The 14,400-nt window shown below is 55.6% G+C and overlaps 2 protein-coding genes across 5 annotated transcripts; both read right to left on the bottom strand.

Annotated features, from left to right (window-relative positions):
* Nucleotides 1-1,348: 1,348 nt before the first annotated feature.
* Nucleotides 1,349-5,537, bottom strand: FCN3 (ficolin 3). Its single transcript, XM_039230855.1, is given in 9 exon segments — nucleotides 1,349-1,452; nucleotides 1,455-1,589; nucleotides 2,394-2,528; nucleotides 2,637-2,766; nucleotides 4,045-4,172; nucleotides 4,386-4,418; nucleotides 4,662-4,706; nucleotides 5,057-5,152; nucleotides 5,447-5,537. Coding segments are annotated over 9 exon segments (897 nt in total).
* A 1,604-nt stretch (nucleotides 5,538-7,141) lies between these two features.
* On the bottom strand, nucleotides 7,142-12,559 carry CD164L2 (CD164 molecule like 2). 4 transcript variants are annotated; one of them, XM_039230591.1, is made up of 7 exons: nucleotides 12,411-12,559; nucleotides 11,776-11,943; nucleotides 11,609-11,680; nucleotides 10,971-11,015; nucleotides 9,265-9,409; nucleotides 8,979-8,994; nucleotides 8,380-8,712 (listed from the first exon to the last, which is right to left on the bottom strand). In XM_039230591.1, exons 1-6 carry the CDS (start codon nucleotides 12,496-12,498, stop codon nucleotides 8,979-8,981), a joined length of 534 nt encoding a protein of 177 aa, XP_039086522.1. In that variant the 5' UTR covers nucleotides 12,499-12,559; the 3' UTR covers nucleotides 8,380-8,712. The 4 variants fall into 4 exon arrangements, with proteins under 4 accessions (XP_039086516.1, XP_039086522.1, XP_039086527.1 ...); XM_039230585.1 differs by lacking the exons at nucleotides 8,380-8,712; nucleotides 8,979-8,994 and adding an exon at nucleotides 7,142-7,957; XM_039230596.1 differs by lacking the exon at nucleotides 8,979-8,994.
* Between the last annotated feature and the right edge of the window lie 1,841 nt (nucleotides 12,560-14,400).

Below are 14,400 nucleotides of genomic sequence, written 5' to 3'. Positions count from 1 at the left end.
GACAATCAGGGTGCGCAGCACACAGTGGAGAACGTACATTCTCCAGGGCTCTGCTGTGCAGGCAGGGAGGGACCAGAATGGGAGAAGCCTGCTCCTTGGCCTGCCCGGAACATGGTACTTGGCATCTGAGCTCAGGAGGGGCTTTGCCCTTTTGCCAGGAGGCTGCTTTCCCCAGCATCCAATCTGCTGTGAAGCCTTGCTGACCTTTGACCTCCACGCGGACTATGACCACCAGACCTGAGTCCCCACATCAACATTTCCCTTCCTACTGAAGAAGAACCAGACACGTCAGCCCTTGGCCTACCACCACTGCACAGCTCCCCAAATCCCTAACCTCCTAGTGCTAGTGAGGCAGCATCTGGTGTAAACCTCAGTGGGCTCTGAAATCAGGAAGTGGGGACTCAGTCTCCAAGATCACTCAGTCCCATTGACCAAGTAGGATGCAAGCCCAGGACTGCCTGTCAGTCTACAGTTATCCTGCTCTGTGTGCTGCTCTGCTGCTTTCTAGAATGTGACACTAGCAAATGAACTGCTTAATAAATGCTAACTCAGTACCCGCTGTTTCACTGCCCTGTTACCCTGTGGAAGAAAAACACACCTTCCCTAGTTTGACCCAGAGTTCAAATGAGCCGCAAATGGGAGAGGCAAGACATAGTAGAGGAGAACTTGGCTCCCGAGAGAGAGGAGAGGGTGGAAAACAGATGACTCAGAAGGGACAAGCATGGGTCAACAGGGGGAGAAAACTGCGCAAATCCTCCCACAAAGACATCCACTTGTAGGACCTGGAGGACACAAGGGTGCTGTCAGTGGATGCTTGAATCCTTCCAAGTCCTCCACTAAATGCTCTTCTGGCTTTGTCTTGCACATGTCCGGAGATGGAAGCCTCACTACCTTATGAGCCATCTTCCTGACTGGAAGGAAGATCTTCCTTGAATAGAGCTGAACCCTGGGTCTCTGCTCTGCCCTCTTTTTTTAATCTAAAAAAATGTTTTATGTTTATTTATTTTTGAGAAGGAGAAAGAACATGAACAGGGAGGGGCAGAGAGCGAGGGAGACACAGAATCCGAAGCAGGCTCCAGGCTCCGAGCTGTCAGCACAGAGCCCGATGCAGGTCTCAAACTCATGAACTGAGATCATGACCTGAGCCGAAGTTGGACACTTAACCAACTGTCTGCTCTCCCTCCTTGAGTTCTTCCCAGTAACTAGAAGAGTCCTGCAAGCCAGGAAAGGGTTAAAGTGATTTATTTTTAAATGTGGACAGGGGAGCAGAGGCGTTTAGCAATAGGGAGTGTAGCTGTGGGTCCGGAAGCTGTACAGGGCAGATAAGGATGCTGGCTGCCACGGTGTCCTAGTGAAGCATCAAGTGAATCTTGCGATAAGGGTGGCCCACGCCCTGGCCTGAGGCCCAGTCGATGCCATACTTGTGAGCAGTGGCCCCAGACATTGCATGCACCCATGGAGATTGGACCCGTAGCACATTCTGTACCACCAGGCACCGTGGACAGTCACGGCGCAGCTGCTCTTGCTCATGTTGTGGTCAGCATCGTAGGTGGTAAAGGACTTCCCATTATGCAAGCACAGGGAGTCTCCTGCCAGAGAGGGGACAGAGGTGCCTTGGAGCCGGGCACCATTCCTGGCACCCTTGAAGTGATGACCTCACAGGAGCCCCAGAGCAACTGTGAGGTGGACGTTATCAGGCCCCAGGAGAAAACAGCGGCACCCAGGAGCCAGAATGTTCTCCCAAGGTCACTCGGCTAGTCATAGCGGCACTGGGACTTGAACTCAGGACTGTGGCTCCGAGGCCACATGCTCCTCCCTCTGCCTTGTCCCCTCCCAGAATCCCCAGCTCCCATCAGCAGCCTGAACAGCTCTGCCTGGGGGAGCCAAGAGGGGCTTCTCAATGCCTGGGCAAGGGGGGTCCTGAGGCACATTCCTCCTAACCACTTCCCTCTTTGAAGTCTCTCCTCAACAGTCACTGTTTTTCTGAAAAAAGAAAAAAAGAAAAACAACCAGACTTTCCCTGTTTCCTCTTCTGAAGCAGATAGTGCAGACACTCAGGAGGGCCTCATACGGCCCCCACGTCCTCCCTCCCTGCTTCGTTGCCCATTCTACAGGGCAGGAAACTGACGCACGGAAGGGACTTGCCCAAGGTCACACCGTTAGTAAATAAAAGAGCTGGATTCAGACTCAGGACTGTTCGCCTCCAGAGCCCAACTTCTTCACTCCTGCACCATTCTGTCTCATGATTGCCATTTCTCAGATGAGGAAACCAAGGCCCACCGAGGCGAAGAAATTCCCCTGGGTCAGTGAGGGAGGCCGTGGTCACACTGGGAAAGGATCCTGCCTCCCTCGCTTTCTTTCCCTACCCTGGGCCCCACCTCGGGCTCACTCACCTGCAGTGCCCTTTGTGAATTTGCCCAGCACCTGCTGGTAGTGATCCACCTCCCCGAGGAGGCGAAAGGACTCATAGTGGGCAAAGGAATGGTTGCCAGTGAAGTCCTCCAGCTCCACCCGCAGCTCCCAGGTACCTGGGGGGAAGAAGGAGGCGCGGATGGAGGAACCCTCAGATTCAGGGTGAGGATTCCGAGTGCCGGAGAAATACCCCCCGAACTCCCTGGGCCCTGCTGGGAATTTACCCTGAGCAGTGAGAGGGTGCAGATTCTCATTCCCCAGCCAGAATTCGGACTCCTGGCTTCCGAAACCTGCTTTGTAGGAGGCCCAAGAGCAGAAGAAATCCACGGACCCATCCTGTCACTTCTGGAACACCTAAAGAGGCAGAGAAGGCCAGCACAGAGGCCATTGCTCCAGGCTGGGCAGGACATGAGGAGAAGATGGGGTGGGGGGGGTGGCAGTGGAGAGTGGATGCCCTGTGAGGGGTGGGTGGACACCTGCCCCCTCTTTGGATTGGGGGTTTGTTGATAACGTGTGAGTCCAAGTGACCTTTGTTTTTATTTCTTGAAGATTTTTATTTTTTTAAGTTAATCTCTCCACCCAATGTGGGTTTGAACTCACAACCCCCGAGATCAAGAGTTGCATGCTCCACTGACTGAGCCAGCCAGGCGCTCCAATCCTTGCCTGTGAATAGTGAGGAACTCCACATGCCCTTGCTAATTTCAACTGACACTCAACCTCTTGCCAAAGCCTTGCAAGTTCCGGGGAGACTGAAATGATAGGAACATCATCTCTGAGTCAGATCAAAGTAACCTGCTTTTAGGGGCGCCTGGGTGGCTCAGTCAGTTAAGTGTCCAACTTTGGCTCAGGTCATGATCTCACGGTTTGTGGGTTCGAGCCCCACGTTGGGCTCTGTGCTGACAGCCAGCTCGGAGCTTGGAGCCTGTTTCAGATTCTGTGTCTTCCTCTCTCTCTGACCCTCCCCTGCTCACGCTGTATCTCTCTCTCTCTCTCTCTCAGAAATAGATAAAAAACATTAAAAAAAATTAAAATAACCTGCTTTAATTTACTATGGGAATCAAGATAATAGACCAGAAGGGTCACCCCCAGAGGCCCAAGCTGCAGTCCTGGCCTTACCCTGATGCCCCTCGGCCCCCACTGCGGGCTAAGCTGTCCTCACGCCCGGCAGTGTCCCTCCTCAGTATCCTTCAGTCTAAGCACCTTTCCTTCCAGTGTGGCCCAGGCCCCTTCATTTCCCCTAACCTGTGTCCCTGCCTCCATTCTATCCCCCACCGCCATGCACCTTCCATGCTGCAGCCTGAGTCTTTTCCCTACAACATAAGTCTGTACACTCCTGCCATCTCATACCCTCCTGCCTTCCTGTGTGTTTGTCTTTCCCTCTACTGGGATGCCCTTCAGTTCCTCATCTATATAGGGAGCTTCTATACAGCCTTCAAGGCCCTTTCAAATGGCATCTCCTCTGAGGAGCCTGCTCAGATTTCTTCTGGCCCTCTGGGAGCTCAGTAAGCATTGGTCATTGAAGGGTCTCAAGGAATGCCTTAGCTCCAGTGGGCTCTGGCTCCCCCTAGGGGCCAAGAGGAAGAAGTGCCCACTGGGCCAGCCTCGAAGCCCTGGAGTCTCCCTGACACTCACCAGCCAGCCGCCCTCTTTGGTGTCCAAGTCACAAAAAACTGGAAGGGCTCTGCCCTTGAGTAGGCATAGATGGTACCAGCCGCTCAACATGGCACCCCAGCTCAGCAGCTCCTGGCAGTTTCTGGGGCCTGGGGAAGGGGATATGGGCTGAGAGGTGTTGCCACAGTATCTTCCAACCCTCACCCTGCAGGCAGTGGAACAGGCCAAGTGTGGGACCCCAGGAACCCTCTCAATGGCTCCTGAAGAGGGGCTCTACACAGGGCTGGGCCATACCTGGCGGCCGACCAACACCCCAGCACCGCCTGATGCCAAGCTCCTGGCTCCTGGGAAGGCTGCCTCACCCTCCTGGCACCGAAGCAGATTCGCTGGGTCTCCTGCCCCAAGGAAAGACAGAGTGTTGGATCTGAGGTCTGAGAACTCCCAAGAGAGGGCCCGCAAACCCGAGGCGAGGGTACCCAGGCCCCTCTCCTAATCCTCCCCTCCTTTCCCAACCTTCCACCCCCAGTAGGGCGAGCGCAGGGGATTGCTCTTGAACAGCCGCCAAGTAGAGTCACCCCTCTCTAGTCCAGGGACAGAAGCAAAGAAAGCAGAGGAGGTCCATGATCCCACACACTCACCAGGCTCACCCTTTGGGCCCATCTTGCCTGGTGGTCCAGGCTGCCCTGAAATCCCAGAGATCGAGGTGACCTAAGTCCCATCCCGTGCCCAGAGCCAAAAGACAATGAGTGACTTGGAGCCAGAAGTCAAATCCCAGCTGCAGTCCTTACTGGCTCTGTGATCACGGGCACGCAGTTTATCATCTCTGAGCCTCACACCCCCCTCAGCAAAATGGGGGTAGAACAGCTACCTCATAGAGTCAAACTTGGGGTGCTGGGTGTCAAGCAGGGGCCTGGCACACGTTAGGTTCCTTGCCCCTTGGTCATGACCTCTCAGCATAGACAGCAGCCAGTCGTCGCATCCCCAGTCTGCCCAGTTCACTCTGGGTCCCTGCCTGCTTCCCGGCATCTCTCACCTTGAGGGCCTAAAGCTCCTTTCTCCCCAGGACTTCCTGGGGCTCCAGGACAACTGGGCAGGAGGACCACTTTGCTGGCTTCCAGTTTTCTGGGTTCTGCAGGAAGACGCAGGGCCGGGTCATGGGGGAGTGGGCATGGGGGAGTGGGTATATCTTCTCCAGACCCCTCCTCCGTTCTCTTTCTCCATCTCCCAGATTCTAGCTATCGGGACCCTTGCTTCCAAAGCTGTACCATTTGCATCAATTTGCATACATTTACAGTGCAGAGCCCAGGTTATCAACCCCCCACGCTGTTCCTTGCGGCTCATGAGGCTGGGTGGGAGACGGAACCTCAGGGAAGGAGTGAGTGAGGGTGGGTAGGTGGGTGGGGAGAGCATCTTAGGCCGCTACCTAGGCAGCTGGGGTGGTCCTGGGTCCTTAGGCAGGCGGGCCTCCCAACCAATAGGAGCAAAAGTGAGAGTGGAGTCCACAGTAGGCCCATCGTGCTGGTGCCCCAGAGGGAGGATGCCAGGTTATAAGGGGGGCCAAGCTGGTGGGAGAACACGGAGCAAGACTTCCTCCCATTGTTCCTCCCAAGGGACACTCCCCCACCCCCCACCCTCCAGGCTGGAGCCAGCAGGAGGTGGAGGCATTTCCTCCCTCAGCCCTGGAGACCAGGATGGAGTCCAACTTTTGACCTTGGCCTCCAGGGCTCTGCAGCCATCTCTCCAGACCTCTGGATCCACATAGGCTTTTTCTGCCTCTGAACTTTTGCTCGTTCTTTGCCTTCCATCTGGAATGCCCTCCTCTCCATCTCTACCTGGGAAGCCCCACCTATCTGGTGAAGGTCCAGCCCGAACACCGTCTCCTCCAGGAGTCCTTCCCTGGTCCTTGTCAAGTGTTAAGAATGACTATGGCTTGGGGCAGCTGGGTGGCTCAGTCAGTTAAGCATCAGACTTCAGCTCAGGTCCTGATCTCACAGTTTGTGGGTTTGAGCCCCGTGTCAGGCTCTGTGCTGACAGCTCGGAGCCTGGAGCCTGCTTCAGATTCTGTCTCCCTCTCTCTCTGCCCCTCCCCGACTCACACTCTCTCAAATATAAACAAACATTAAAAAAATTTTTTTAAATGACCACAGCTACCATTTGTTGGGCACTTACTGCACTCCACAAGTCCTGCTGGGTGCGGTTTGTACGTTGCCTCCGGTCCTTACACAGCCCAGCTCATAGTCATTATTGGCCCTGGGTTATAGGCTTGGCACAAAGCAAGTGCTCAATAAATACTGGTTAAAGGAATGAATAAACAAGGGGGAAATGAGGCCCAGAGGCAGGACATGGCTTGTGCACTATCTGGCACTTATATGCCCTGGGCCCACAGAGATTCTGCCCAAGACCCCCACCAGGGAGAGGTACTCTTGACAAAGTGACTTCATACCCACTCTCATACCCACTCTCCTGGGGGGGGCCCTGGCAGGGCTTAGGAATAGTCACTAATACAGGCAGACCATTGAGTGGGTAGACTGTGCACGGCAGGTCTGGAGGCTAGGAGGCCAGTGAGGGGGCAGTAGCCACAGTCCAGATGTGAGGGCTGACGACTGAGCTGAGAGGGACCTCAGGTGATAGGAAATCAGAGGAAGGCTCATTTGCTTATTTGTCCACTCATCCATTCACTCATTCATTCATTCATCAAACCTTCCCTGGAAGCCTTCTCTTCTCAGTGCTTGAAGGGACAGGAGGGCGGGGGTACAAAAGGGGTGTCAGAGAAGGTGGAGGCCGAGTTTGTCAGACAGGAAGGATCCATGAGATGGACTCTGAGATCCTGAAATTCCAATTCAAGGGCTCTCTCCTCCCCAAACTCTTCCACAGGTGTGCTAAGGTTTGCAGACAAGCATATTTATCATGTGCTGTTCATAATAAAAAAAAAAAAATTTAAGTTTATTTATTTTGAGAGAGAGAGAGAATAAGGGGGCAGAGGGCAGAGAGAGTGAGGTAGAGAGAGAATCCCAGGCATGCTCCACGCTGTCATCAGGGAGCCCAACTCAGGGCTCTAACTCAGGAACCATGAGATCATGACCTGAGCCAAAATCAAGAGCTGGACGCTTAACCGACTGAGCCACCCAGGTGCCCCTGAAGCATAATTATTTCCGGGGAGTGGGACCAAGGGGAAAGTGTTTCTCACTCTTTATATAGAAAATTTGGTACAGTCCTTTTGTTTTTTACAGGCATTGACCACTTTGGAAAAAGCAACCATCCAAAAGAAATTTCCTTAACTGACTGTAGAATCAGGAGGAGGTGGGGGTATTTCCTCTCTCAGCTCTGGAAAGGATGGGCATTATCCCTGCCAGCACTAAGTGCTGGCTGCAGAAGCCAAGGGAGGGCAATCCGGGCTGGAGAAACTGTGTACAAAGGCTTGGAGGAGAGAGAAAGCCAGACAGGCTGAGAACAAGAGGCAGATCCGAGTATGGAGAAAGGGGTGCTCCAAGGGGAGGCTGATGGCTGATGAGATGGGGGCTTTGATGCCATCACTTTGATGGAAGTGAGTGTGGAAGGGGAGAGGCGAGGAGGTGACTGTTAGGCATGTCGATGGTGGCACGAGTGGGCAGGTGAGCTCCCTGCGAGGCCACGGAGGAGCCGGAACTGCTGCGGGCCCCAGGGTCCCGCAGTGCCCTTCCAGCTGGCGTGCGGGGAGGCTGGGCCTGGGGCAGGAAGTAGCGCGAAGGTTGTGGGGTGATGGCGTCCGGAATGCGGATGGAACATGTGCATCTGCTCTGAATCTTCCCCACATCCCACTGACACGGACACTGCTGTACAGATGGGGAAGCAGGGCCAGAGCCGGGAAATAACCTCCTCCAGTTCACACAGAGCAGTCAGGCTCCAGCGGCTGACCTCGCCTCCATCACCCTCTATGGCCTCTCCACTCGGCTTCCTAGGACGATCATGGGATGAGATCAGATAACGCCGTCAGACTCTTAGCCACACGCCCTGTTTCCAGCAAGCGCCCCAGCAGTGGGAGATATTATCAGTCAGGGAAGACTTCTGGGCGGAGGTGGGGTTAAGTGGGGGTGGGGGGGAGGTGGGTATGGGAGGGCGGGGGCTTTCCAAGATGGCCCCAGTGAGTAAGGCCACAAGTACATAAAGGGCTGTTGAGGCCTCAGGGCCTCTCCACCTTGGCACTGGGGCAGAGACCTACCTTTAGGAGCCGAGAGAGCCACGTTAAACACATATGACAAATGAAAATATTTTAAAAGATGACGGTAACAGTCCAAGGTTGCATTCTCATTAAGGAGAGGACAACAGCTGCACCCCAGCCCCAACAAATCCACACAGCCCAAGGCACAGGACGTGAAGCACAGTGCTGGAGAGAATTCCTTTATTTGGGGGGCAGTGCCAGGCCAGGTGGGTGGGAGGAGGCAGGCACAGAGCCCGTGCCAGGCAGGGGGCCCATAGGGATGATGGATAAGATGGGAGGTGGTTGAAGGATGCTCTCAGCTGCAGGTACCAGGCCCAGGACAGGAGGGGATGTCAGCTGTCAGGCACTGAGCCTGTTTAATGCCCACAGGGGCCAGAAATTGGTGGCCAAAGTTTGTCCCGCCCCCAGCGCCTCTACAAGGGGGTCAAGAGGGCAGCCTCTTCGTCCTCCTTCCCCTCAGGGTGGAATCCAGGCCTGAAGGGGGTCAGATGCTGCAGAGGCCAGACAGAGAGGGCACTCAGGCCAGTGGCCCTGCCTCAGCTGGGGCTGAGGACCCCCACCCCCAGGAAGCAGGCAGTGGCCGGAAGAGCATACTTTAATGGAGGCTGCAGCAACCCGCCCCACCGCACACACGGCACGGCACACGGGGGCCCTCAGGGCAGCTCCCCTTCCTAGAGGAAAACCAAACCGCACACACATCCCAGGCTCCTGCCTGCGGCCACAGAGCTGCAGAACGAAGGCTTGCCTGGGCTCTCACCTACTGGTTCTCCTCTCTGCTGGCAGCATGAGGGAAAAGACAGATGGGCTCAGTCGGGCTCTCAGACACAGGGCGCAGGCTGAGTCCCGGCCCCAGCCACCAAGGGGCAGAGAGAACCCCACAAGTTGAGGAGAAGTGTGGCTCACATGGGTGACTTTGGGAGGAAGACACTGCCCTTCATGCTGCCCCATTGAGACGCCAGTGCACTGGCACTAAAGGGGACCCAAAGGGCAAGAGCGGGGTGGGGGAAGGGAGCTGGGACCCTGCTGGCGGGCCAGGTACTCACAGTGTCTGGTAGGTGCTGTCCTTGGCCTTGAGGAAGCGCAAGACGAAGAAGGCCGCTGCCTGCAGGCTCAGCACGAGCACGACGCCCCCAACGAAGCTGGCCCCATCAAAGCCAGGACCGTGGGCCTCAGGGACCGGGGGGCTCCCTGCAGGGTGCAGGTCATAGCAGGCCACTGGGGACCCGGATCCTAGCCCTACCCCAATAACCAGCACAGGTCACTTGGAGGCCCCAGTCCTCACAATGGGAGCCTTGAACAGCAGGCGGCCTTGAGCAAGGATCCTGTGGGCAGTTGGGAAGCACGTGGTGGGAGGGGCAGTGTCTGGCAGGGGAGGGTGAGGCCTTGGCTCCAGCCCTGGCTCTGCTCCCAATTGCTCCGTGGCTTGATGTCTTTCACATCCTCTCTGGGCCTCAGGATCACATGGTCCTGATAGCAATGAGCTCCCTTCCAGCCCCTCTACCCCACACTGGCCAGGTAGGGTAAGCGTAGACCCAGAATTAGGGCATCTGGAGCCCTTCTGCTCAGAGTTTCTTTTGGCCTCGGGTCTCAGGGTTCAAAGACCAGATACAGATGACATAGTCCCTTTTCAGGACTCCGAAGTCCCCAGACCCTGGAGTCACCCAACATCAGAGCCCTTAGAGAAGGAAGAAGGGGAGGCCCACACCTTACCAAGCGAGTCAATGGAGACTAGATGATGTAATTCAGAAGGAGAAGCTGGGTTCTGGGGGTGAGACTTGTCCAGTCACCTCACAGTTAAGACAGAGCCAGTCTCACAGCATCCCCTGACCTCTTTCCCTGCCCTGTCTTAGGGCCCATGTTCCCAAGCTGTCTGGGTGCCTCCCAGCTGTGCCATGTTAGCCATCAACTCCCACCAGGGATTCGATTTCAGGCCCTAGGCCAGGTGGCAGGGCAGGGCAGGGGGTAGATCATTCTGGGGCAGTGGAGAGGGGGCCAGCTAGGAGCTGGGTCCACCTCCTGGAGGGGTACAGCTTGTGTAAGGGGATCGGAGAATATGAAGGGCAAAGGGGGTCCCAGCTACAGCTCAGGGAGCCCCAGAGAAGGACACTGGGGCAGGAGGAGAGGGAAGAAATGAGCTGCCCAAGGCCGATCTGGGGCTTAGCCAGAGGGAGCTGGGTCATCAATAATTCAGCCTCCAAGATCAAGTTTCTGGCTTTAATTAACCAAAAGCCTCTGCAGCCATCCCTACCAAGCGGGGTGACCTGCAGGCCCTGAGGGGCAGTGGGAACCAAGGGGCAGAGTTCTTGCTTCTGCTCTGCCAGGAGCCTGCTTTGAGACCCTCTCTGGACCTGGGGGTGGGGGTGTGCAGTAGGTAGGTAGTCACTGAGCTACAGCTCATTGGCAACCTGAACCACACACCCTTCAACACCAAGGGCAGGTCCTGAGAGGGTCAGCCTGAGCTCCCAGAGCTGGTGGTGCTGGGGGAGGGGGCGGGAACCATTATTTCCTGATTTCCTGATAGTTTCTATGTGTCAGACACTGAACTAGGCGCGGTACACCTGCTCATAAAATCCTTGCGGCAACTCTGTGAGGTATTACCCAGCCCATTTTACAGATGTGGAAACTTCTCCTTGTCAGCAGGAGAAGTCACAGGGCTGAGGTCACAGAGCATGTGGTGCCTGAGCCCAGCTCTGTCCTGTCTGGCACCTCTAGTCCTCCCGCCGCTACCATTCTCCCAGGTAGCACCTACCTGTTGTGACCGCCTTTGGTTCATAGGTGGGGTGGTGGTGGGCAGCTGGAAAGACAAGGGAACCCATACTAAACCAGCCCTCCCATTCCCTGAGTCCCACCAAGACCCCAGCCCAGGCCAACAGCTGGACTTCTGACTCAGATCAGGCTCCCTGTTCCAGGTCCAGGTCCACCTGACATACTTTCAAGCCTTAGTTCACACAGCTCTCTCTCCATCTCTGCCTTTAATGGCCATCTCTGTTGCCCTCCCTCCAAAAAGCCCTCCCGCCCCACTCCCTTCTGAACTTCTGATTCTGAAGTCCTGTGTTTTAAATTGGACAAGATAACTCCTCCATCCCCTCTACACATCTGTCCTGGACCCCCTGGCCGTGCCAGTTTTCAGATGGGAAAACAGGCCAGAAAGGGGAAGGGACTTCTCAGCGAGCTAAAGACAGATATGCAAGTGGACCCAGGTGTTCGTGGGCACAGTCTCCTCCCAGATACAGATGATATCGTCCCTTTTCAGGGCTCCTAAGTCCCCAGACCCTGGAGTCACTGTAGACCCTGGAGAGAGGCTGATTTCCTTCCAGAAGGGCGGGCTCTGGCTTGGGGACACCTCAGTCTCCTCTCTCCAACTTAAGTCAGCGGGAGTCCCCTTACCTGGACACGACTCTGAGCGGTTGTAGACAGAGCAACCTTCCTTGACCACCTCAGCTCGGGCCACACAGTGTCCTGGTGGGAGAAGGTGTCAGGGAGAGATCTGGGGAGAGGGGCCAAGGCTCTGAGGTGCAGAACTGGGGGCACTTGGGGAGGGCCCAACTCCATACCTGGTTCTTCTGGCTGACACTGCTCCCACACACAGCCCGAGATGTTGTGTGCTTTGTGCCCCTCCACACAATGCTCACAGAGCTTGAACTGTTTGCAGGCCCCCTGGACAGCTGGCCAGATGTTCATGCGGAGCAAGGCTCCCCGCCCAAAGCCTCGAGCTCCTTTACCTGGGAGTGGGAGCAAGTCCTTGAAACTGAGCTGCAGCGCCCCCCTTCCCCACTACTGTGGCTCTCACCCCTTTGCATACATACACTCACCTGGATCCCCTAAGCCCCACTACACACCTGGAGTTTCCACAAACACATGGTTACACACACCCCCAACCTTCCCCGCATTCACCCAGAGTCCCCCTCCTGTGCATACACCTGGGTTTCCCTGACACATGTGGAGCTGCTGCCTGCCGCCAGACACACCTGAAGCCCGTAATCCCGAACGCCTGGAGCCTATGACATACTCGTAGCTCTCCACACAGGGCTAGAAGCCCCTTCAACCACCCCTAGAGCCCCGAACTCGTCTGGAAAGTCCCCTCCTGTCCCCCAACCCCAGCCCAGACTGCTCCAGAACAGGCGGCTGGATGAAGCACCCGCTCCCCCTGCCCGGGCTGGGCCCTCAACCAGACTCTGGTCCGCGTTACCAGCCATAGCGAGCTGGGCACACAGGAGGAGGCAGCAGCAGCCACCACAGAGCGCGGCCCGTAAGGCGCTGGGTCCCGGCGCGGCCATGGGCGGGGCGGGGGCTGGGGGTCAGCGGAGAGCTGGTGAAATGCGTCCCTCCCGGACTCGGCTCCGCTGGGCTGTGGGGAGCGAGACCCAGGCAACCTGGGCGTGGCCTGGTGGGCGTGGCCATTCCGGGGGCGGAGCCAGTGGCGCCGCCGGGGTGGGGCCCGATCGTCGGAGGCGGGGCCAGATAGGGGCGTGGCTAACGGGCGCCGCCAGGTGGAACTCAGTTCGGCGATCTGGGGCGGGGCTCGGACAAAAGGGGGAGGGATCTAACGCTAGCAGCACACCTGGCCCTGGAAGCCCCCACCAACAGTTACAGGAAAGCTCTGCTCAGTAGAGAATTATTATCCCTACTTCACAGGTGAGGAAATAGGGCTCAGAAAAGATGAATGGGTAGGCGGGAGGTCACAGTGGCAAAATCGATTCCAAGTGTAATCACGTCCACGCAGACCGGTCTTTGTCGAAAGAACCCCACCAACCACGCCCCACGACTGGGGGACTGGCTTCATCTGGCCCCTAGGCTCTAGCTGCCCACCTTGCCTCACCCCTGGCATCCTACTCTCTTCTGCCCCTCAGCCTCCCACGTCTGCCTCCAACCCACCACACCCTCTGGTTTCATTATTAGTAGGCCGTTTGGAACTTTACACAGACTTTCCCTCAGAACCTCAACTCCTGCCCTGGCACCCGCTTCTTCTGGTTCTGCCCCCTCTGTGGGTACTTCTCAGGTTCCTCAGACTGCGCCTCCTCTTTTTCTTTCCCCCCTCTTTTCATGTCTACTCTCTTTCTTTCCTTTCTCTGATGCTGCTTTTCCTCTTTCCCTCTCTTCTTCCCCGGGGGCCTGGTTCTTTCCTGAGCCTTAGTCCACCCCCACCCCCACCCACCTGGGGCCATTTTGGCCATTCCTCTGCCATTAGTTCCCATCCGAAAGCTATCAGGTCTCATATCTCCAGCTCCAGCTTCCTCCCCAGCTGCCACCTGTAACTATAATACATAGTTCACACTACTGACCTCTTGTTATTCGCAGGATATACATTCCACTAAGAGCTGTTACTTGCAGCTTCTCACTTAATGTCCACAACTACCCTCTAGGCATGGGTTTTGTTAGCCCCAATCTGTGAGCTTTGGAGGTAAAATCTGGGGCACCTGGCTGGCTCAGGCAGAAGAGCAAGTGGTTCTTGATCTCAGGGTCGTGAGTTCAAGCCCCATATTGGATGTAGAGATTACTAAAAATAAATAAAGTTAAAAAAAAAGCAAAATCACCTGCTCGGGGGCACATGGTTAAAAAGAGGGGGGTCAGGATGTGAGCCCAGGGTCCAGTGGGTCCATCTGCTTCGTGGGCACCTCCACCTGAGTCTGCCTCAGGACTCTGAAACTGCCCTGTTTCTCTTCCCCACTCAGGGAAGCCCCTGAATGGACACCAAGATCTCATTTCCACCCCCTTTCTCTGTCTCAGCCACATCAACTCTCCCTTTTCAGAGACTTCATACTGCCTTGCCTTCTCCTTGAAACTCTTCTTTTTTCTCTTCAAATGTCTTGTTCCATGACCTCCCTACTTAAAAGACAGCTCCTGGTTATTCTACATGCTACTTCCTTTTTCCTTCAGGATGTGTATCATATGTATAACGAATTACTCTTTTGTGTCCTAGGCTATAATTTCTATGAAGGGAGAAACCATGTTTATCTTCTCCTGTAGTTCCCCATACACGCAAGGGCTAAGTAGGTGTTTATTAAATAGCCATATTGTATCATGTTGTGACTGTGTACGTTTGTCCTTCTGGTCTGTGAGCCCCTCAAGGGCCCCCTAGTTAATATCATATTAAGTCTCTATTTATAGATGGTCCATCTTTCCCCCATCAGAATGGAAGCTCTGTGAAGAAGCCAAAGATTTTTGTTCATTGCTGTATC

Source organism: Hyaena hyaena, unplaced genomic scaffold (assembly GCF_003009895.1).
Source record: "Hyaena hyaena isolate Hyena2069 unplaced genomic scaffold, ASM300989v1 scaffold_3, whole genome shotgun sequence".
Lineage (NCBI taxonomy): Eukaryota > Metazoa > Chordata > Mammalia > Carnivora > Hyaenidae > Hyaena > Hyaena hyaena.
This window is presented reverse-complemented; position numbering and strand designations above follow the sequence as displayed.

Coding starts and splice junctions, on each gene's coding strand:
- CD164L2 (XM_039230585.1), bottom strand. CDS start 12,498: ATGGCCGCGCCGGGACCCAGCGCCTTACGGGCCGCGCTCTGTGGTGGC. Junction 11,944..12,410: donor TGCCCAGCTCGCTATGGCTG/GTAACGCGGACC, acceptor TCCCACTCCCAG/GTAAAGGAGCTCGAGGCTTT. Junction 7,958..9,264: donor GACAGCACCTACCAGACACT/GTGAGTACCTGG, acceptor TGATCGTCCTAG/GAAGCCGAGTGGAGAGGCCA.